Genomic DNA, 25,625 nt, shown 5'->3' with positions numbered 1-25,625 from the left:
GAACTTAGGACATCAGCAAAAATAGTAAAAGAATAATTTGAACAAATGTATTTTAATACATTTGATAATCCAGACCATAAATTCCTGAAAAGATATAGATTATTAAAAATAATTCAAGAAAAAAATTAAAAACCTTAATTGCTTCATATGTTCTAAAAATTCAATTATTAAAAAGATTCCCATGAAGAAAAATTTAGGTCCAGATGGCTTTGCTGATTAATTCTAGCAAATAATTATGGACTAAATAATAGAAATCCTACACAAAGTCTTAAGAAAATAGAGAACATTTGCCAACTAATTTCATGATATCAGCATTATTCTGATGCCCAAACCAGACAAAGATTAGAAGAAAGGACACTACAGACCATTATTCCTCTTAGTAGTTTTCTTCATCTTCTTCTGAATACTAGGGATTAAACCCAGGGCCTAACACATGCTAGGCAAGCTCTCTACCACTGAGCTACATCTCCAGTCTCATAGCATAGATATTTTTTTTTTAATTTCACAAGAAAACAGCAACATACTGAATCTAACATTACACATAAAAAATAACACCTGGCCAAAAAGGGTTTATCACAAGAATGCTACACTGAAGGACTATTTAGCATTGGAAAATTAATCAATATAGTTCAGTACATTAACAGAATAAAGGGGAAAAAACATGAAAACTACAAAACACCACCACCTGTAGAAAACAACTGAAAATTCCTGCAAGCTTAAGCTAGGCAGTTTCCTGAGTAGAACATAAAACAAAACAAATTGATAAATTTATTAAATTTAACCATTAAGACAATAGAAAGGCTAGACACAAAATAAGAAAAACTCTGCAATGTGTCTATCTAATGAAGGAATTTTATGTAGAATACAGTATTTCCCAAAAGATGGTAAGAGGATGGCCAGATAAGTACATGAAAAAATGGTCATCATTAGCATTCAGGGAAATGCAAACAAGACCCACAGTGACACACACTATATATCTACTGAATTGGCAAACCCTAAAAAGACTGATCATATCAGTTTTGTCAAGAATGTGAAGCAATAGGATTCTCAGGTATTGAGGGTGGGGTTGCAAAATGGCACAATTCGAGATTGCAGATTCTTCTTTTTTTTTTTTTTTTTTTTTTTTTTGGCAGTGCTGGGGATCAAACCCAGGGCCTTGTGCTTGCAAGGCAAGCACTTTACCAACTGAGCTATATCCCCAGCCCTGAGATTGCAGATTCTTAAAAGTAAAACACACATTCACCATATGAGACAGCAATTCCATTCTTAGATATTTACCCCAAAGAAACGAAAACATATATTCATGCAAAGATTTATATCAATGTTCCTATCAGCTTTATTCATTATAGCCCCAAACTAAATGCATGTCTATCAATGGGTGAATGAATAACAAACTGTAATAGATCTGTACAATAGCATAGCAAACAGTGATAAAATATAATCCAGTACTGAGAAGCTCAGTGATTGGGTGAATCTCAAAACTATAATGATCAAAGAAAGATGCCAGATATGAGTGAGTACATACTATCTAGGTTCGTTTGCATGAACTCTGAGAAAACTATTTAATCTATAATCATAGACTACCTCTGCAATATGTATGTGTGGTGTGGGGGGTAACTTTAGAGGAACAAGAGAACTTGAAGGGGTGTGGTAAGTACCTTCAGTGTCTTGACTGGCATAGTGCTTCACCAGCTACACACTTAAATGGGAGCATGTCATTGCATTAAATTACATCCGAACAAGGTCATTTAAAAGATAAGTGAATCATAATGGAACTGGAAGTAGTCTCATAAGTTCTCTTACAGACCGTGGTCAGGGGTATTCAATGACAGAATGTTTTTGGAAAGCAGGTCCTCAATAGACATTCACCTAGTAATACTACATTTAGCAGTTATTCTGGGGCAATTATCAGAAATAAGAATATTTTATCATGTGAATAAATATTTATAGCCTATTTTGTAATCATAAAAATCTAAAAGGAAAAACAAAGCCCACATGTCAGATAGTAAGGAATGGTTTAGAAACCACAGACAAGCCATGAGAGGGACTTTTTTGGAGCTACATTAAATAATACTTTCAAAAATATTCCAATAATATAATAAAATGTGTATCTCAAAAATGTTAAGAGAACTAAATAAAAATCATGCTTACTATAACTTCTTAGTACCATAAAATGTAAACTAGGAAAAAATCCCACAATAATCAGTATTTCTGGGTGGTGATTCTAAGATTTTTTTTTCTTTATTCTTTTCTCTATTTGCCAAACATTTCATAATTTGTGAAAATCATATTTATAATAAAACATGACAAAACAGTTAATATTAAATATTTAAACTTACCACATAATTTTGAAATACTGACTTTGAATCTTGGTTTCGTAATTCACAAGCATTTATTTAGCATGGGGAAATTCTTTTATTACAAAGGGATCCCAAAGAAATACTGAGTTTTCCACAGGAAATTTCAAATGAAAACAAATCACTCAACAGTGCAAGCCAACGTTAGGTGGCATGAGCGTACCAGATGCTAAGTTGCAAAGCATAACACTTGCCTGAAAAGAGCTTTGAGATTTTCTGGTAATTCGGTTCGACCAGCATATCCTGGGTTCATAGTAATAAATATTCCAACTGATGGCTTCAGTGTGATGGCTTCTCCAAGAAATACAAATCTACCATAAAAAGAATGCCGACGGAATTAAATGTGCTCATTGAATATGAACGTGCATTGATAAATGCAAAACACTGCAAAATGCAAATTATCATTAGGAGGCTGTGTGTTCTGTGTGATTTCCTTTAAAATTCATAAGCATACATATTTTGAATAGATTTTGAAGCTTGTTTATTAAAAATATCTTCCCTTCCCCCAGAGGAATTACAAATACGAGAAGTACTCTTTTTTTTTTTAATCTTAGCATAGCCATAGTGCCCTAGAATATGCGAACAAGGGCTTGACTGTTTTAACACTGAATCAACAGGGAGAGCATTTTTGTCTTCAATGTGGGCTACAGGTCCCTGAGTGGGATACTACATAGATGGAAACTGTACATGCCAAGAGGAGAAAGGGGCTCCCTGCTCAGTCTTTGTCTATTTGCTTACTGCTCTCTTCCTTCCTCTCTCCTATTTATTCAGTAAATATCTACTGATATTACTGAGAGGTAAAACAGCATGATGGTTATGATAGCTAGCTCTAGAGCCAGACTGTGAATGTTCAGAATCCAACTGTATCACTGTAGGCATGTTAATTATCCTCTCTATGCTCCAATTCCACCACCTAATAATAAAAGAGGATAATAATATTACCCACCACATTTCATTATGTAAGGAGTTAAAAGAGATTATGAACACAACTGGTTAAGACCACCATGACTAGGAAATGGTAAATGCTCAACAGATGTTAGCTATGACCATTGCTCTCATTATCACTGGAAGCATGTAGAAGCAATGATTCTCAGAAAAATATGCAAGGGCCCCACTAGGCTGTTGATGGCCAGAGTAATGGAATGGTAAAGGGCTGTAAGAGCCAAACTGAGAAATGAATCGAAGGAAACTTTCAGGTGGAGTCAGGGAGACAAAATGCAAGGCTTTTCAACAAGATTTCTGACTGAAAAGGGGAAGGGTTGAAGTATTATAGAACTGGACCTCTACCCCAGAATAGAGAGTGAAAAGATCTGGAGGAAAAACCCCCCATATTTAGGACTCAGAATACATTAGCTACTAGAAAATTAAAAGCAGATCGATTTCTGTATAGTCAGGGTAAAAATGGAGAAGTCTTCATGTCCTAGGTGTCAAGCAAGGGAATGCAGAAAGAGCAGGAGACAGGTGGCTATTGCATAGCAGGGACAGCCACCAGCCAAAGGTGTGGATCTCAATAAGGTAGGGTCACAAGATGCTGCAAGGCTTTGTGGTCCAGGTATGCTTCCATCTCTTAAATCTTTCCTTGATGGCAAAAGAATTTCATCAACTCATGAAGAGCCTTGCAGACCACAGGTGGCCAGCCTAAGGATGAAGAGGCATGACACCAACATGTGGATATGGGAGACTATCAGAAAGTGTGGCTGGGAATCTTCAGAAGTCACTGCCAGGTTCAGTTACCTAGATTTCCACAACATATGAGGGCCTCTCATGGCATCTGGGTTTCATCAAGAAAGATTTTTAACAAAAACTAATAAAATATGGCTGGGAATCAAAGAGAAAAGAGCTGAACTTCTCTATATGTCATTAGGGTAGGGGCAGGTGAGACAACAGACATCTAAACATAGGAAACTAGTAGGGAACATAGACCCACGTAGGGAAAAGACAGAAGTTTTCTAGAAGATGGAATCATCTGAATGTGTCCACTGATAAACTGAAAACTTCTAGAACAGGTTCGTAGTTATTCTTAAAAATGAGAGGGCTAGATCAGTCAGATAAATGAGGTTGCATGTGTGTGTGTATACATATTCATGCATATATATATATATATACACACATACCACCAGGTGGTTGTAGAGAGAACCAGCATCGTGCTGTGTACTATAGTCTATTTTTCACACTAAGCCATCAAACCCTAATTGCCAGCCATGTTTTGCCCTTTGGAGCATGGCATTGCATAGATAAGTAGTTATATTCTGGATATATGTGAACTGTTTTCGCCCCGAGTTACCGGAAAACATGGAGTTATCATCTACTAGGATCGGGCAACTAACCAAGAAGGTGATGGTGAAAAGACCAAGATTTTGATTTTAGACAAATTAAACATGAGAGACTTCTGAGACACCAAATTGAATCTTGAGGTGCCCCAACAGGCAGCAGTTTCCATAAGTTGGAGATGAGGGACAGGGAGTGTGGTCATCTGGGAACTGGCAACATGGAGATGGTTTCTGAAAGCCAAAGCACTACAGGAAATCACCAAGGGAGAAAAGACAAAAACTGGAAAGAAGTTCAAAGACTGAGCCTTGTCAGACTCAATATTAACAGCTCAGGAAATAAAAACAATGTAACACAGTAGCTAACTTTAATATGGTGCCTAGTGTGTGGAAGACGCTTGCCCCATTGCTGTCCACTGAATCACCACAGTGGTCTATAAGGTGGATGCTACGCTTTTCCCCATTTTATAGATGAGATGCAGCCAGGAACAGAGCAGCCATGAGGTGAGAGGAAAGGGGGAGGTGTGGTGTCCTGCAAACCCCATGAAGAAAGTGAGTCATGCAGTAGGGAGTCAGATGCTTCCTGCGAAGTTAAGAAAGAAGAGGATGGAGGACTCATCACCAGATTTAGCATCATAGAAGTTGTTGTTCAGGAATTCAAGAAACATGATCTGATTTTGTCGTATTCAACACAAAAAGCCACAAATAAAATGGGAGAATATTAAAAATAAGTTTTTGAAATTAACTATTTTCTTATTTCATGCAATAGAGAGGAGGAATTACCTACATCATTCCATGTCATTTTTTCTATATGGAACGAGAGAGAAAAAAGCCACGTGGCACTCACGTCTTTCTCCTGTTTCTGATGGCATCGTGGATCGTTTTCACTTGCACTGCCACCACCGACAGGACCTCCACAGCAATGCGATTGAACTCATCGAAGCAACCCCAAGCTCCTGTCTGCACCAACCCCTTGTAGACATTTCCTATGGACTAAATGACAACATGAAGCATTCAGAGTTGAACTAAAGAGGTCTGAAGCATTTACAGGTTGAGTTTTCCTAATCCAAAAATTGAAAATGTTCCAAAATCCAAAAATTTTTGATGCAACAAGTAGAAAATTCGATGCTATGAAACTATTTCATGCATAAAAATATCAAAACAATTGTATAAAATGCCTTCAGTCTACGTAAAAGACATATTTAAAATATAAATTAATTTTGGGTTTAGACTTGGGCCCCAACCCCAAGACAGATACCTCGTTGTGTGTAAGCAAATATTTCAAAATCTGAAAACATCTGAATCCACACACTTCTGGTCCCAAGCATTTCAGACAAGGAATAATCTTTTGGCTCATTCCAAACAGGAATAATGTTGTTAGAAGACTCATTTTATACATTATTTCATAACTTACTTTGTAGTCCATTTGCTCTGAACAGTTGAATACATAAACCATCATGCCAAGGGCACGTCCAAGATCTTTGGTGGTTTCCGTTTTCCCTGTACCTGCTGGGCCAGCTGGAGCCCCACTCATGGTTAGATGAAGTGACTGAGTTAAAGTAATATAACACCTTTACACAATAGAAAGAAAATAATTACAGTCTCATATGAGATGTCTAAAACATTAGGGGCAACTGATTTTCTTAAACATTTAAGAAGCTAAGGTCAGGTATGTGGTAGTAATACATAGTATTGATGTATTTCTCCCTTGTTCTCATGACTACCATGTCAGAACATTTTACATTGAATTTATTTTTAGGTTGGTTGTTTAAAACTACTAGAGAAAAATGAAGTGGCTTATTTGTTTATTGGTCTCATTTCCTAAGAGGTATGTATTTGAATACAAATAACAGTTAATTTGCAATGCAATTGAATTTCTGATATATCTAGGTAAAGGTACTATTAATATGGCAGACAACATCTCAAGCAATAGTTTATTAATGAAAAATAGAAATCTTGGATTATGCATGAATTAAACACTGACTATATTAAATCACCACCTAATAAATATATTAAGAGCTTAGATACATAAATTTATACAAAGACATAGTATGCAAATACTATGCAAATATTATGTAACTATTTCAGTGTATAAGACCAATATGCAGTGATATAATTTATTATATTAAAACATAATTTTAGGAATTCGTTTTGGATGTGTTGCTGTATGCATTTAGAATTACTGTAATACTTATTATTGTAGGAGAGAATCAGAAGATCTGGGACTGAAGAAACCATGCAAAGACAGAATTCTTATTTTGAAGGAAGGAGTAACAGATGGCAAAGACCTCAAATGCATGATGATCTTTATTTGGGATTTCTTCAGATTTATAAATTATTTTTGTCATAGTACAGAGAGTGGATCTAATGAACATGTACACGGAGGTCAGGTGACCAGGATCTGTGTCTACTTTGCAGATCATCAGATGTTATGCTTCAACCTTTAGACATCAACGTGCCTCAGTTTTCACCTCCATAAAGCGAAGTTTATTGTAAGGACATATGAAAAAAGCCAAAAGAAAATGCCTTGAAGAATTCAAAGTACTCTGCAAATAGAAGAAATTACTTGTGAAAATGGAAGGTGTCTTTGAATTTTATATCCACTGCATCTTATATCCAGTTCATCTTACGATGAGATGGAGTGCAAAGACTCCTAGATAAGAAACCTTCTGTAGAAGAGACTATACACACTCTTGTAGCCTTTTCCAGTGGTTACCTGTATCTACTTTTTCCACCTGTCTTCCAAACAGGAGTGGACAAGTGACCAAGCTCCAAACAACATGGTGTCACTGATAGCAAGGACCCCAGCTGCTCAATAATGGAGCAGTATTTATCATGATACTTTAAGTATTTGTTAAATCATTGAATGAATCTATGTTCTCCCTCTTTTCTTCCTTTCATGTAAGCAATTCTTCAAAACTGAATTTGCATACAGGCAGTCCCCAGGGTTTTGGTTTTGTTTGTTTGTTTTGACACTCCATTAGGAGGATAAGCCTAAGAACTGGTATTCCCAGGCTATCTCCTCGAAGGTGTTTGACCTGGGCTCTCTATCTCCCTTTTCCACTGGCTGAAACAAATGCAGAAGCCACGTGTAGTATGTTGGCCACCTGCCAATCTATGCTGCTGGCCCACTCACCTCTGGATTGTATGATAAGTGAGACATCAGCTTCTATTATTTAGACCATTTTATTTTGGAGTCTCTCCATAAGAGCAGTTTAGCCTGCATCCTCCTAATGATCTACCTGTATTCCAACACTAGACTCTTAGGTACAAGCCGACTGGTCTGTCTCTGAACTTGCCCACATATGAAAGATACTATCTACCTGCCTAACTTTCAAAGGGTGGTCACTTTCAAAAAAGACATAATAAAAGTGCATAAAAGACATCATAATGTTAATGTAAATAATTAACATTGAAGAGAATGAAATGGAAAAGAGATATATACAATGTAAACATCCTATCCAACACTATTTGCACTCTCAGAATGAACACTCATCTTCTTTTTTTCCATATTTTGGGTGCATTAGAATTATACATAACAGTGGGATTTGTTGTAATATATTTGTATGTGCTCATCTTCCTCTTAACTTTCAAATAAAGCACACAGCAATTTTTGAAATTGAAAATTCAGTAAGTTATAAATCTTCACATACTGATAAACTTAAAAATGCTTCTTCCCTTTTTCTCCCACACACTGGGCCTTGATTCCCCCTCTTCCCTGCACCCCAGTAACTGCATGGCTGGTTCTGCATTATTGCTAGGTCTTGCCTTGAATGTTCTTTCAATCTATATAGGCCGAGTACCCCAAATGCTTCAAAATATGAACTGTTTTGAGTGGTGACATAATATTTTTAAAAATTCACATTCTGAATCACATCATACTTTATTTAATGTTTCAGAGTAAGGAGGTTCAACCAGTAAAATCTGCAAATATTCCAAAATCCAAAAAAGTCCAAATCTGAAACTGTTCTGGTCCCCAAGCATTTCAGATAAGGGATATTCAACCTGTAGTGGATTCTACCTTCAAGAGACTTTTAACACATCACCCAATTTGTCATAACATATTATCACCTAAAATTACTTATTTTATTGCTCTTCTTCATCCCATCCATTTGTATACTATACTTGACTAGAAAGTAATCACTCATAGCAAGGTCCCTGGCTGCTCAATAATGGAACAGTATTTAGCATAATACTTTGTAAGTATCTGTTAAATCACTGAATGAATCTATGTTCTCCCTCTTTTCTTCCTTTCACGTAAGCAATTCTTCAAAAATGAATTTGAATACAGTTCCTAGGGTTGTGGTTTTGTTTGTTTATTTTGACACTCCATTAAGAGGATAGAGGGGAAGTTGGCAACAGGATGTTAGAGTAGAAAACTGGGCAAAATGGACTCAGGAATCAAAGAGCTTGCCTTGAGCCACACTGATGCACTCATCCTTTCACCATTTGTATATTTTATAGCTCCTGTCATTGTTTCTCTAATTTAGTTTTAACTTGAACTGAAATCGATGTTCACTATTTACACCATCGGTTAATATACTTGCTACTTCATATCTGTCCATCATTTTCTCTCATTCCCTTTTCACTCTCACACATCATCAACACTCATGCTAGGAGACACTGGACTTGATTTTTCCCATCTGACTCCAACTTGAAATTGTTACCTGTCAGTTAGAGGAGTGATCACTAGTCGAGGACTGTTTCCTAAGTATTCATAGAAGTACTGGAACTGGGCATCACAGATACTAACAATGCAGTGCTTCTGGGTGTCCTCCCACTGGTGACGGAGTTGAGAGAGCCAAGCAAAAGACTGAGGGCTGACAACCTGGAATCAGTGCACACTCATTACACACAGGACCCTGATAATTTTGAGACCACAGATTTAATTTGTTAATGTAATCAGATGTATAGGTTCCAAGTAATTTCTAAAATCTTACGAATAGGAAAGCCTTTGTAAGCTATTGCAAATTGTAACTGCATATAGATGGTTGACTACTTAATAAGAAATATGTGTGTAATATGTCTTCATTTACACTGGCTTTTATGTAAAACAATATCAATTTGTTCAAGCAATGCTTCTTCTCCTTTATGAATCACCCCAGAGGATAAGTGTTATTACTTCATACTCATATCACCGAAATTCATGAAAAAATGTACATTCTATACACAAATGAGACAATCTGTAATTTCTGCATTTCAGTATAAATAAACCACACTTTCAACCATGTTCATTCTAAAACCAGTTGGCTCTTAGTATCGACACTTTCCAGTTCATATTTCATCATAGCAAATACTATTTTTTCATTGCTATTTTTTCCCATCTTTACTCAATACTATCCATTCCTCTGCCAACTTAAAAAAGATAGATAAACATACACACACATATACGTATGTATATATGTATCCTCTTTCAAGGTACACTGAATCCTAGGGTTTCCTGAAAATCACTTCAAGTTACCAAAATTATTATCTACTAATTGATGACTATGCAGGGTTTAGCATTTTATTATAGATGGATAAGAATTAGACAAATTATCTCCTTAGTACAAAACAAAGTATGTATCTTTAATCATAATTCATCCTCCTGCAAACGAATCAGTGGACTGATCAAACAGTACAAAAGGTGCAAGGCCATGAAAAAGGAGTAGTCATCAACAGTTCATTTTCAAGATGAGAACACATGGTAAGTGGTGTTTTGCAAGGATCAGTCTTGGATTAAATTGACATTGTTCATTAATGGTACTTAAGCTGGGTCAAGGAATGTTTATGGCTTGCACAAAGAAACATTTTCTTGTAGTTTACAGAGAGGATTAAATTTACTTTGATTTTAATAAGTGAAGAAATAAGTAGAAAAAGTACAGAAAGCATTTTATAATACATGCATGCATTTAAATTGGGAAAGTAATTGTCTTATTTTATAACATGATCACCCCCAGAAAAGGGATTTAGAGGAAGTGGGTGATGGGATTCATGGTGATGTTCAATAGACAAGCATACTTCTGGCATTTGTAAGGAGAAACACGGCTTAGGAGAAAAGGATGAGAAAATTCTCCTTTTACATTAAACACTGACAGCATCTAAGAACACATGGACTTTTTGAAGCGATAAGGAAAACATGTCATTAAAACACGGAAAGGAAAAGGAAAACTGCTTACAAGCGAATTATCTATCCATGACAGGAAAAAACACAGGATGATTCAAGCAAGCTAGAATTATGACCAACATCAATTTCTTCAAGGGGAGGTAGATCAAAGCCACACAGTGATGGTTTAAATGACACACCATCTTATGGTTAATGGCTGTGTAAGTCACACAGGTGAGAGTCACAGGCTTTTGGGCCAAGATGGTTATGCACAGGGAAGCCAGAAGCCAGGGAGATAAATGCACTGACATTTCATGGTCCTTCCTTCTGGATTAATTTTTTGGATGATTTGAGACTCCTATCTACATTGGAAAAATGCTTTGGGATATTTCTTGGGATGATTCTTGTCAGGATAATATATTAGCTAACTCAAATCAGCACACCAAAAATAACTGGAGCTTCTCAGGACGAATTAAACTATATAAACTTTGAAAAAACAATGACTTTCTTGAAACTACTCCGGCATAAATGCGATTTTCAGGAAAAATAAAATTTCTACAAACAACTTGCCTTCTGAGAAATAAGTTTTGCTACCACATCTCTGGCATGAACATCTATGGTACAAATTGTCATGATCTTCTGCCTATCTCCAGGTGGAAGTTCTCCCAGCAAAAGTGTAATCAGTGTATTCAATTGAGAAATCTAGGAGGAATTTTTTTTAAAAAGGAGAGAAAGGTTACAAATGCATAACCTAACAACCCAGTAGTCTTCACATTTTTAAAGAGGACTTTAGTTTAAAAAACAATTTCTAATTTACTATACCTCTGGATCCCCAAAGAACCCTGGGGAGAGACAAATACTGTTATTCCCTCACACTTCAAGGAGCGGAAACTCAGAGCAGACCAGAGATTCAGGGAACAATGACCCAGGTAGAAGTGGGGGAGTGGGGTGGGGAGATGGGGGTTCCTGGCTGCCAGAAACGGACACCACCCACTAATGAGATCTAGTCCACAACTTTACCGGAACAAGAATGACTACAAATTTTAAAAGGAAAAATTAGACTAACTTAAAAGTATAGGAAGGGTTTAATGACAAGTTATTTTTTGCTTTATATAAATTCACCTAACAACTAGTATTTGTTCTGTTTTGTTTCTGTATACAAGATAGTGATGATTACTGAGAAAATATTTAGATGAAGGACTATCTCATTTCACTTTTCTTATTCACATTTCTATTCTTCTTTAGGTCTGTGGATATCAGATAAGTATTTGGTCTTTTCTTTGGAAAGGAAGGAAATAGAATAACATGTATGACAATTCATCAAATTGAATGAAATAGGAAGTACTGCATTACAGATAGTAAAAGCAAATATTCTGTAGTGAAATTTTTTTGAGTGTGTAGGTACACATGTAAACTTGATCTACTTTTTTTTTTTTTTTTCCTGGTTTCTTATTCCAGAGGAAACTCTTGCTCATATAATACAGAATAAATATAAGACCATTCCAAATAGCATTTTTAAATAGTAAAACATTGGAAACAACTTGAATACTGATCAAAAAAATACATAAATAGTGAAATGTTCATTCAATGTATATTCTACAGAAAATATAATAATAAAAAGAATGAACTGCAACAGATGAAAATACAGGTTGGTGCATATAATGTGATATCCTTCATAATATTTAAAACCTGAAAATATACATAAACATATAGATATGAATATACTGTTGAAAGTATAATTATATCAGTATAAATGTCAATAGAGTTTAGGATAGAAAATACCTTGGGGTGGGCATAACAGAGGTTAATGGGGAGCACACAAGCCATGGAGCTCTAACTGGATTTTTAATAGTTTATATTTCATTGCATTTGCATGTTAGGTGTAGGGGTGCTCATTTCATATATGCATATAAATATATACATAGACATGTGTACAGTCACACATAAGACACAATCAATGCTTCATTTTATTTTCATGTGTATATATATATTTCTACACCATGTTGGGTATTAAATATTTATTATGGTAAGTTCTTGTCAAAAATATTTGAAAGATACTCTTAGGTGATTATAACATGGTTGTTTAAACAGAAAATTCCTGCCTTTGAGGCTTATATGTAAAGACAAAAACAAAAACAAACAACAAGGACAAAGCCCACCTTCCTTACTCCCTGTTTCACAGCATTACTGTGAAGCAATAGTGTCCCCTTTCCTTTTTAGCTCTGCAAAGGACAGTTATAAACTGTTAGCATGGGACAGAGCTGGTAACGAATATGGCAGATCACGAGAAGCTCTCAGACCTGGGTAGTTGACTGTCAAAACCAGGCTCAATACTATACTGTTCATAAATCCCAGAAAATATTAATCCCAAAGACTTCCCTGATACTGCTGTACATCTGGACAGAAATTCACATAACTAGTGAGAAGGGAGAAGAAAGATAACCATAATATGCAGTTTACGTGAAATGAAAACGTAGTTTCCCAGACACTGACGAAGCATATTACCTGTATCATCTCATTGAATCTTACAGCTATTAGCATCCTAACCTTAGAGAGAAGGAAGCAGTCATTGATGTGTTACCAAATTGCCAGTGAGGGACAGGGAATTCAAAATCCCCATTCTGACTTCAGAGCCTCAGTCTTACTAGTCGCACCTCAGGCTCCCTGTCCCGGTCCTCACAGGACTCAGCTGCCACCTCCAACTCTAAAGAACTGCAGTTACGCAAGGAGGAGTCCAAAGACTTAAAATCAAACACAAACACTTGCTCAAAGAAATATGGAATTTGCATATCAGGATATGCAACAGCTTTATAAGCATTTCATCTACTTCCTCCCCATCCCCCAGCTTTGAGGTATGATTAACAAAAATTATATATTTTTGACATATCTACCACCCATCTTTTTGTGGGGATTGGGTTGGTGAAAATACTTGAGATCAACTTTCTTTGTGAATTTTTTTTTTAGCTGTTGATGGACCTTTATTTTGTTCATGTATTTATATGTGGTGCTGAGAATCAAACCCAGTGCCTCATGTGTATGAGATAAGCACTCTACCACCAAGCCACAATTCCAGTTCTCTCTTAGCAAATTTAAGTGTATAATACTATAGTTGCCCATGTTACATATTAGGTATTCAGAATGTATTTCTTTGTCTTATAAATGAAAGTTTGTACCCTTTGACCAGTATACCCCCCTTTCCCATGGTAACCACCATTCTATTCCATTACTGTGTTTGACTTTTTTTTTTAATTCCATGTAAGTGAGATATGCGGTATTTATGCTTGTGTCTTCCTTATTTCATTAAGCATAATGTTCTTCAGATTCATCCATGCTGTTGCAAATGACAGGCTTTCCCTCCTTTTTTAAAGCTGAATAGAATTCTATTGTGTGTGAACACAATAGAACACACGATGCTTTCCTTTTTCATCTATCAATGCACACCTACATTGTTTCCAGATCTTGACTATTTTGAATACCTCTGAAACATACATAGGGAGTACAGACATCTTGTCAAAGTCATGATTTTATCTCCTCTGAACATATAACCAAAGTGGAATTGCTGGATTATAGAGCATTTCTATCTTTAATTTTTTGAGGAACCTCTTTACTGCTTTCCATAGTGACTATACAATATTTTCCCACCAAAAAAGAAAGTGCAAGATTTATACACTGATAAAAGAAATGGAAAAAGACACAAATAAATGAAAAGATACCCCTTGTCCATGGATTGAATTTTTTTTTTTTTTTTTTTTTTTTGGTACCAGGCGTTGAACCCAGGGGCCCTTAGCCACTGATCCACATTCCCTGTCCTTTTTTATTTTTTTATTTTGAGACAGGTTGCACTAAGTTACTTAGAGCCTTGCTAAGTTGCCTAGGCTGGCTTTGAACTTGCAATCCTCCTGAGTCAGTCTCCCAGGCAGCTGGGATTTATATTTTCAAAATGTCCACACTATCTAAGGAATCTATAAATTTGATGCAAACTATATCAAAATTCCAATGGCATTTTTCACAAAGAAAAAGCAATCTTAAAATATGTATGAAACCAAAATTGACCTTCAGTAGCTAAAACAATCAAATAAAAAAGAACAAAGCTGGAGATATACCTACTGATTTCAAATCATATTACAAAGCTATAGTAATCAAAAACACTGTAGCCCTGGCATAAAAGTACACTGGCTAGTGGAACAAGACAGAGTCAAAAAAATAATTTTTTCAACTAATTTTCAAGATAGGCACAAAAAGTACACAATGGGGAAAGAATAGTCTTAGTCTCTCCAATAAATGGCACAGGGAAAACGATATCCATATACAAAAGAATCACATTGGATCCTCAATGCAAAATGGAGCAAAGACTTAAATGTAAGGCCTAATACTATAAAACTCATAGAAGAAAACACATGGGAAAAAGCTTCTTCCCATTGCAAAGCTTTTTCAAATCTGACACCAAAAGCACATACGATAAAAGCAAACAGAACGACTAAAACCAAGTCAAGTGGAAACCAAGCTAAAAAATCTTCTGCACTGCAAACAACAAAACAACAGAAAGGTAACATATGGAAGAAAACATTTTTAAATCATTTATCTGATCAACGCCCTGAAATAGCAATCCATACAACTTAATTAAAAAAAAAAGAAAACACCTTATTTAAAAATGAGCAAAAGACCCAAATATTCATTCAAAAGGTACACACAAACTGACCAACCAGTGCATAAACAAATGTTAAACATCACTAATCATCAGGGAAACAAGAACTGAAACCACAGTGAGATGTCATCTCACACCCACTAGCATGGCATTAACAAAAGGTCAAAAACAAGTATTAGTAAGAATATTTATTATATTATTAATGATTATGATAATTATAGTAAAGTTATAATTTTAATAATTTTTAAGTTATAACTTTAAAAATAGTTAAATCTTAACAAACACAGATGTGATCACTTTTCACATGTGATGTGTTCAATGTTCATCATCCCTAAGATTTTAAATTCCATGCAGGCAAGAACAGAGTTGTACTCAGTGCTTTATACCCAGAGGCACTGAAGAGCTAGCTGGCGGTATTTGTCTTAAACAGACAAATGAATGTATCATAATAGACCATGCACATGTAAGTTTCTAAATGAAATTATATACATGTTGGTTAGCAGGAGGCATTTTTGCACAGGATATTTTCTTTTCTATCAAGATATGCAGTCTTCAGTCTCAAATCTTACACCAACACCAGTATTTGGTGATGGAGTTAACAACAGTAGGAATACCTTTGCCTTTAAGAACATTTATAATTTCAAGTGCCTTCACTCAGCACTGTCTTGGCTGAGCCTCCCAACAACCTGTGATTTCTACATTATTGATTCATTTTTCACAGAAGTTCAGTCAAATGAAAGATGATTAAAAATACAGTTTGTCACTATTACAGGCACAGCATCATATGTTGGGGATCTCATGTTGTCTCTCAAGATTAAGACTGTCCTGATGATACTGTTTCATATGAAATAAAATTCTATAACCATAAAAATAAATAGTAGTTATAAAATGTCTATTATTGGGGCAGTAGCATCAGGTAGCAATTACTATATGGTCATACTATAATTGCACACAAGTTTATGGTCTGTGACATATAAAACATTTTTTGGCAGCTTTTAAAAATATACATCCCATCATGCGATTAGTACTTACTCTTGCCATAGGTCACAGCATTGCTGATTTTCTACTGGATAAAGGATGTTTGCCTCCCATCCACTACCTTTAGCCTCTGCAAGTCGAGTGACTGTTTTCACAATGTATCTTGGCTTTAACTAGAATGTAAGTACAGTAAAGACCTGGGGCTATAAAGCAGCATAACTGAGTACAATCCATAAGGCCCGTCATGACCTTGCACTGCTGTTCCCCTATCGGACCTCACTCCTCCCACACAGGGCTTCTCTTTGTTGCCCACCACGACTGCTTCAAGGTCACGGCAATGGCTTCATCTGCCTGGAGTCCTATTCCCTATGATCTTTGGATGTTGGCTTCCTCCCATGATTGAAGTCCTAGTTCAAATGCACCTGTTCAGACTGGCCTTCCCTGGCATATTATTTACTAAGCCCTCCTAGCCATTCATTCTATATGATCCTATTTATTTTCCTTATGGTGCTTATGAGTGTCTTATCATTCAGTTCCTGTTGACTGCCTCCCCATTTTAACAATACACTCTAACGATAGGCCCGCATGTGTCCTATTCTGTGCTGTATTCACCTGCCTGGCACAGTGGCCAGCATAAGGAATGTGCCCAGCACATAATCACTGCATGAAGGAGTAAAGGAAGAGCTGAGTATACAAAGGACTGTGACAATGTACACCAGAACAACAGTCTATTCTCTCACCCACTCATTCATACAAGATGACACCTGTGGTTACTGTCCCCAAGCAGGAACACAGACACATAATTGTTTGCTGAAACAAATACAAAGGACTTGGATAGCACACAGAGTGCAGTAATAGGGCCTTGCCTAATCTCAGGCTTGGAAAGGCAGTTTGGAGGAAAGAGTATTTATGCTGGAACCTAAAGGCTGAGCAGGATCTTGGCTATGAAGAAATTAGGAGTTGACCACCCAGGGCAGCAGTGTTAGGGTGACAGAAACAGCCTGTGGGAAGGTCTGGAACAGAGTAGGTGGCGCTGTGAGGGAACTGTAAGTACAGAAAGGCAGGAGGGGAAGCAGAGGGAACAGGTGCATGAGGATGCTGGAGAGGAGGGCGAGGACCAGAACAGGCAGAGCTTGGTCACCTCCCACAGGCTGATGGGATGGTGTTGAAGAAGTCTGAAGTAGGGTGATCATTGCATTGCATTTTAAAAGATTTCTCTGGCAGTGAAATGAATTGGAAGAAAACAAGACTAGAGGGAGAAAGCCAAAAGGAGGATGCTAAAGCTGTCCAGGTGAGAGAGGAGCTGCTTGGAATAGGATATCGATGCAGCAGTTTGAGAAAACAGAAAAATCAGACATTTTTGGGGCAACTGAAGATAGCTGTGGTTGACTTGGACACTAGGTGAAAGAAAAGTCAAACCAGCTCCTTGTGTACACAACTGGAGAAGAATATTCATGTCGTTTTCTGACATTTGGAACACTGGAGAGCAGATTTGAGAAGAAGAGTGATGTTATTTGGATGTTGTATGTTGTACCTGTGAGAATTCCAGTGACAAATCCAATATGCGCTGAGCTATGCTTCAGGAGAGAGAGAGCTGAGCTGGAAATCAAAGTCAGCTGCAATTTGACAAAGAAAATAGAGCATCCCTAGCAGTAGGTGAGATGAGCCAGGGACAGGTGATGTGGTGAAAAGAAAAAGTGATGCAGGGCAGAGAATTTCAGGGAGAAGAGGAGGAGCCAGGAAAACTGAAGAGTAGTTCAAATTGTCTAAGGAAAAATTGGAATTCAAAAAATCTTGAATATAAGTGAGGAGAGTATTTGAAGGTGGAAGGCATGTTTCCTAACACTGAGAATTTAGAAATAGATGGAATCCAGTGGTAGAAATGGGTTGTGAAGAGATTAGGAGCAAAGGGAAAGAACGAGCAGTCCTCTGCACCATGGGCTCCACCTCCACAGATGCCGGCAACCACGAATAGAAAAGATTGGGGAAAAAACCCTTAGTCCATACCGAACACACACAGACTTTTTAATTCTCGTTATCCACTAAACAATTAAGTATATCAACTATTATATTAGGTATTATAAGCAACAAGGCATTGATTTAATGCATACAGGAGGATGTGTGTAGCATACGTGCCAACACTACACCATTTCTATATAAATGACTTGAGCATCATGGATTTGGGTATTTATGGGGGTCCTGGAATGAATCCCCCAAGGGTAACAAGGGAAAACTGTAGCAATACCAGGTCAACAAGCTTTAGTAAGACACAGGTTACAGAGTTAGGGCAGGACGTGGAAGGTGATGTAGTATTAAGGAACCATTTCTGGTCATTTTAATTTTATATAATGAGCGAGATTTGGGCATAGGTAATAATGGGAATAAGCCAGAGTGAGAAACTGAAGGCAGAAATAGAAAAGGAAATCAGGACAGTCCTGAGAGAAACCAGAACACAGGAAGAGAAGGGGCTCTGAACAATGGGAGGGAGGTCACCCTCCCATCCTAACCGAGGATGGTGCAAAGCAAGGGACAGAAGCTCAAATGCCACTGATCTAGTGCCTCTCTGATGAGATCAGCAGGTAAGAGCCAACCTTTATTGAGCACTTACAGAGTCATCATGTGTGCACGTGTGGACTGTACGCACACATTCTAATTTAAGTATCACGACTGCCTGATGAAGTACATTATTCCAATTTTATATATGAGAACATGAGATTATTTGTTCAAGATCACACAGTCAGGATTTAGTACAAACTCCAAGCTTTGACTGTATATTTTACAAATACTTAACCATTCCATGTGGACAGTATTAACAGGGTACCTTGGCAGGCAAGAGTGAGATTCCAAGGGTTGTAGCACGTGGAGGAAGTAACTCAGTATTCTTCACCTACGAATTTTCTTTAGTAAACATAAAAATGCCAGAGAAAAAGATGTGAATCCTGTGCACCACTCAGTTCTGATGACACACATATCTAGAGGACTGTAGTCTTCTCAAGGAGTGCCAGCTGGCCTGGAGGGCTGGTGGTGGCTTCTTGACGAACAGTCATGGACTCATAGTCAGAACTGGCTGAATCAGCCAGCACCTGTTGTCTACGGCTACTTTCACACTATAATGGCAAAATGGAGGCGTGACAGATTCAGCATGGCCCAGAGATGGAAATGGTTAGAACGTCTGCCCCTTTATAGAAAATATTTGTCTCACTGCTTCTGTCCTGACCCAGCTCCTGTGGCAGTGTGGTCTACAGAGGCCACATATGTGAACTTCAGGAGCCGTGTCCTTAAAGATGATAGGTTTAAACAGGGCAAAATGGTAAGAAGATCTTCCTTGCAATAGACGCACTGCAGTTTTACCAGCATCAGTCATGACAAACGCCATCTCCACTTAGGAGATGGTGGAAAGGAAACTGGAAAAAGCTATTCTGTAGGAATGTTAAGGTCTGGAGCTCAGCAAATCAAAATGCACCTTACGATATAACTGTGATAGCAGCACTTCAGGGACCAGCTACCAGAACTCTTGACCCCTATCCCACTGGACCTAACACTGAAGTTCTTGTTTCATAACAACAGCAACAAGGATCTCTGATCCTGAAACCTACCAATGTGTCACCTTAAGCAGTATCGGAAACAATGCATTTCCCTTTCCACCAGCCAGAGAAAAGAAAATTGTAAAAGGACCAAGTCCTGCCTTCTGAAATGATCAGGGTATGTGTTGAGGATTCTCAATTCCTTGCCTTCCTTTCCAAGGTTCACTTCCTACTTTTCTAAGTGTATTGCCAAAACCACCAGCAAAATATTGAGCAAAGAGCGTAGGAGACAAGTGAACATAATTACCTCACGCTTGACACTAATGGAAATGATTCTAAAGTTTTACCATTAAGTATGATTTTCTCTGCAGGTTTCTGGTAGATATTTTTTTCATCAAGTTATAAAGGTTCTTTTAAATGCTTATATTAGAAAAGAAAAAAAAAAAAGGTGTAAAGGCAATAACCCAAGCTCCTAATTTGAAGAAATTTGAAAAAGAGGAACATATTAAACTCAAAGAACAAAAAATTGAAATCAAAATGCAAACCAGTGAAATATTAAACCAACAATAAAGTCAACAAAGTCAAGTGTTCTTTGCTTGAAAATAGAAATAAAACTGATAAACATCTAAAAATTCTAAGGGGAAAAAATAGAAAATATAAATTACCAATACCGGGAATGAAAGTGGGACATCAGGCCAGAACTTACAGATTCTATGGACAATATGGGGACAATATAACAACCTGTTACAAAAAATTAGAAAATGGATTAAGGTTAGACAAATATTTTCTATAAAGGGGCAGACGTTCTAACCATTTCCGTCTCTGGGCCATGCTGTCTCTGTCACAACTCCATTTTGCCATTATCATATGAAAGTAGCCGTAGACAACAGGTGCTGGCTGATTCAGCCAGGGCCTTGACTCTAATGAAATGGGAAAGTACTTTGAAAAATAAAAATTCCAAAACTGACACAAGAAAAGCAGCAGCCCCCAAAGCTAAATAGCATTGTGTGAAACCAATCTATAACAAAGCATATTCCACAAAGAAAACACCAGACCCAGATACCATCAGAGATGTTTGCCATAAACTGTCACAAAACAGAATACAACCCTCTGCAGTTCTGAGATATCCTGATCCCAAACTTAGAAGGTATCACAAGGGAAGGAATCACAGACCAATGACTGATAACAAAGGCAGAGATCATTAACAAACTGCTAGCAAACAGAATCCAGAAAAGACATATAAAATACGTACATAACCACACAGATTTTATTATTCAGGGGTGCAATGTTGACTTAACATTCAAAAATTCACAGTAACACAATAAAAGGGACAGACCACATAGCCATCTCAACATCTTGAGATCTGAAAAGTCTCAAGGTGTCTTCAAGATAAAAACTCTCAGTATATAGGAATAGAAGGCATTTTCCTTTATTTGATAAAGGATGTTTGTAAAGACATATGACATCAGGTTTAATGGTGAAACATTCAGTTTCACCCTTACTATGTCTGTTCAACATTGTACTAGGAATTCTAACCAACTAAAATATTCAAGAAAAGAAAACAAAAAGCAGATAAAACAATGAAAACAGTGAAAAAGTAAAATTGTCATTGCTTACAGATGATGTATTTATATTTGTAAAGTCCTATGGAATTTATATATATATTTTAGAAACTACAAAATGTAGAAAGCAAATTTGGCAGAGTCCCAAGACTTTGTAAATATTTAAAAGGCAATATAGTTCTATTACCAGCCATAAATACTGGAATATAAATTTAAAAGTTTATTAGTATATAAAACAGAATCAAATATCATATATATTTAAAAATAAATACACTGAGAAAGGTACAAAGATTATACATTGAAAACTATAGAAAACATTGCTGAGAGAAATTAGAAATATCTTATGTGGAACAATATACCCTTACTACAGAGATGCTCATTTCCCCACTATTTATATTTAAATTTAATGCCATCCCAGTCAAAATTTAATTAGGCTGGGATGAGGATACAGTTCAGTGGTAGAGAACTTGCTTGGCATGTCTGAGACCCTGGGTTGGATCCCTAGCACTGAAAAAACTTAATTAGGCCCAAAAAATTAGGCTTTAAAAAATAAATGTCATGACAGAAAAATTTATACTGAAAAGAACTGAGAATATTCCAAACAATTATTGGGGGTGGGGGAACAAGGTTGGAGGACATGTAACATGATTTCACGGTTTATTATAATGTTATAATAATTAAGACTATGGATCTGACATAAAGGCAAAAAAAAAAAAAAATAGATCAATGGAACAAGAAAGTCTAGAAATAGATCCACATGTATATAGTCAAGTAATTTGTGACCGAAGTGCCAAGTTAAGTCAATGGAAAAAGAAAAGATGTATGGATCACAGTTCTAAATGAAAAACCTAGAGCCATAAAGCAACTTGTGAGAAACAGGATATCTTCATGACTTTTAGATAGGCATGACTCTCATAGACATCAATGAAAATGGTGGTGTATTACATCAAATTATAAATTCTGCTCATCAAACACCATTAAGAAAATGAACAATCTATTCATATTCTGACAAAGGATTAATATCTAAAATAAATTCTAAAATCAACAATAAAGAGGCAAAACACCCAATTTTTAAAAAATGAATCAAAAGATCTTCATGACAAAAGATTGAATCCAATTAATACATGAGAATAACTTTAGAGAAGTGCAAATAATTAAAATGCACTGAGATACCATTTTATAGCCACTAGAAAGACTGTAATCATAAAAAATAACACCAAACATGGGCAAATATGAAGTTTATAGAATTCTGTTACACTGATGATGGAAATATAACAATGAAAAACAGATGGTGTCTTTAATGGTTCAATACACACTTTCTCTATTATCAAGCAGTTTCACTTACAGGTATTTACCCAGGAGAAATGAAAACACATGCCATTTTCAAGAATGTTTAAAGAAGCCTTATATCTCACACTGGAAATCAAGAAGTCAACAGGATGGGTTTTTTTAAAAAAGTAGTATACTAATACATTGGAATACTACTAAACAGTTAAAAAGAATGCATAGCAAATGCATGCAGCAAGGTAAATGAATCTCAAGAATATGTTTGTCAAGAAGTGTAAAGGGTCTAAGAGTCACCATGAAAACTAATTTCCTAGTCTGCCAATGTTTCATAGGTGCTGGCAGAAGATATAGAGATTACTCCATCAGAGATAAAAGACAGTATTTATTACTCATAGCAAGAGTCCAAGTAATCCTGGAGTATCTGCATTTGTACAAGTTCTGTACGTTCAGATGTCAGGGGCAGGCTCTGAGGGCCCCAGAGCCGCACGGTGGCCTGATCTCTAAGATGGCGCCTGGCAGCTTGCCAGACTTAGCTGCACTCATATACAAGTTTTAGGAAGTAACTCTGGTTGGCTGTTGTACATGAGGCAATCCTGGTATCTGCCTGGAGACTGTTCCTTGATAGACTGACTTTCCTGGTAGTCTACTCTCTGATAGGCTGATATTCTCAATATAAGTCTGAGACTTGTGGAATAAAGCCCTTTTTTTGGTTCCTGTGATCAAGAAAAGCGTACGCGTTGTGATTGCCCACCGCCTGCGTGCGGTGGGCGATCATAAGTGGTGCCGAAACCCGGGACCTCGAGTTATAAAGAAGAAACTGATCAGGTAAATACAGGGAAAGTAAAGTACAGTCTGGCCAGGTTAAAGTTCGCTGGATAAGCGATGAGTTAAAGTTCGCAGGGTAAGCGACGAGTTAAAGTTCGCAGGGTAAGCGACGAGTTAAAGTTCGCAGGGTAAGCGACGAGTTAAAGTTTGCTCGATAAGCCACGAGTTGAAGTTTGCTGGATAAGTGACGAGTTAAAGTTCGCTGGATAAGCAATGGAGTTAAAGTTCACGGGAAGCGACGAGTTAAAGTTTGTGGGGAAGCAATGGAGTTAAAGTTCGCGGGAAGCGACGGAGTTAAAGTTCGAGGGTTAAGCGGAGATTGTAAGTGCCTTCGCTTTTGTTTTGCTAGTCAAAGTGCTTTGCATTCTGTTAGTTTAATAGAGAAAAATGGGCACTGAAATGTCACGAATGCGCATGGAAGGTCCCTTTAAGGATTTGCTCCAGGCCAATGGAATTCCTCTTGAAACTAAAACAGCCCGAACCAAATGCAGAGAGGCCATAAAACAAGGGGAAGAGGTTTTGGAGGAAATAAAAGAGGAAAGGTCTAAAGCATCAGAAAGGGCATCAATAAGATCAGAGACAGACAAGGAAAATGAAACTGGGTGTGAGGATAGTTCAGATGAAGAGGAGGATTTACTATGTAAAACAAAAAATCTTGCTATTACAGGATCTGCTAAAGAAAAGATGGGGCAAACACACACCACACATGGTGACCCTGCGCTCTCAGCTCTAAGAATCATGCTGAAGAGTAGCAGCCTTGAGTGGTCTGATACACAGGCGGAAAAAGCCTGGGACACCTTTAAGAGGGAAATCAGTTTAGGTGAGGGTCCCCCATTAGGAGTCTGCCCTACGTTATCTGCCCTTAAGGCCTGCTTCTCTCCAGGACCTCCCAAAGGGGGCTCCAAGTTTCTCCCCAAAGAGCCGCCGCCTAAAGAACCGCCGGCTCCACCCATTGCATCTCCTTCCAGAAACTTGCCACATAGTAAACAACATTGGGAGACCTTTAATGAGGAGCCCAATCCATCTCAATCCGCTCCTCCCAAGGTTGAGGAACCACGAGGGCAGCCAGCCTCTACACATAGGGAGGCCCACTACCGCCCCGGGGAGGCTCATTGCTGCCATCTTGTATTCTGGGGCCACATCAGACTCCAATGAAAGCCCTCACCCTCCTCCTTCCGGGTGGCGGGAAATCTTCCCGGTGGCCATTTTGTGATACTGGGCAAGAACGCACAGACTCTAACCTCCCCCGTCCCTGTAGGGCCTTCCCAGTAAATGTTAAAATGTTAGTTTGGGAAGGAATGACTACCAATAACAAATTGGCCTGTGCAGGGATGAAAGATGGTTCCATGCGAAGGTGGATTGTGGCTACCAAAGATATTGGCACACAGCATCTGTGAGCGAGTGGGCAGATGGAAAGGGATTCCTTATCTTCAAGTCTCTTCTTTCTTGCGCTTCTCTGCTCTTCCTGCAAATGCCTCCTTCTTCTCCCCCTCTTAATCCCTCCTCCTCCTCCAACCTTGACTCAGCTGTTTCTACTTCCATTCCCCGGTCCAGCCCACCTAGTCCTCCTGCCATGAGGTCCCACGTACACCAGTGGGTAGGGAGTAACCAGCCCAACCATCAGTGGCATGTCCTAGTAAGGAGTATGATATAGTAGCCCCAGGCCCCACAAGTATTGGGAGATAATTGTTTCATAATTTTCTGCAGCCAAACCTGAATTGATTACTAACCAGGATTAAGGGTTAAAATGCCCTAGGCATCAAGTTTCTGCTGGAAAATTTTAGCTCCTTTCAGATCCAAATCTCAGTCAAGGCTTACATTGAAATGTAAATAGAAAAAGCCTGAAGGCTCAGTAGGAGACAGGTCTCAAACCCGCCCCCCCCCAAAAAAAAAAAAAAAAGAGAGCAAAAGTCTTACCTGAACTCCAGCAAAAGTAAATTTTATGGTGCTTTACTAAAGTAATTAATGGCCGTAACATTTTCCCAGAACTCTTGTTTTTTTTGAATTCTACATATTTTTTGAGCTCATGACTTTTTTGATCAGTTCTTTTTTTTTTTATTATTCAACTAGAGTTTTGAACATCTGTTACATTGCA

General features: G+C 37.5%; 1 protein-coding gene across 1 annotated transcript in view; it reads right to left on the bottom strand.

The window, feature by feature from the left end:
* The window catches only part of Dnah11 (dynein axonemal heavy chain 11), a 332,397-nt gene that overhangs the window by 189,688 nt on the left and 117,084 nt on the right, over positions 1-25,625 (bottom strand). Inside the window, 5 exon segments of the mRNA XM_047562330.1 lie at positions 2,552-2,668; positions 5,472-5,617; positions 6,039-6,195; positions 9,292-9,452; positions 11,280-11,411. Coding sequence (XP_047418286.1) covers positions 2,552-2,668; positions 5,472-5,617; positions 6,039-6,195; positions 9,292-9,452; positions 11,280-11,411 — 713 coding nt within the window.

The sequence above is a fragment of the Sciurus carolinensis genome, chromosome 8, assembly GCF_902686445.1.
Source record: "Sciurus carolinensis chromosome 8, mSciCar1.2, whole genome shotgun sequence".
Taxonomy (NCBI): Eukaryota; Metazoa; Chordata; class Mammalia; order Rodentia; family Sciuridae; genus Sciurus; species Sciurus carolinensis.
Note: the sequence above shows the minus strand (reverse complement) of the source record. Positions and strands in the feature narration are given on the sequence as shown.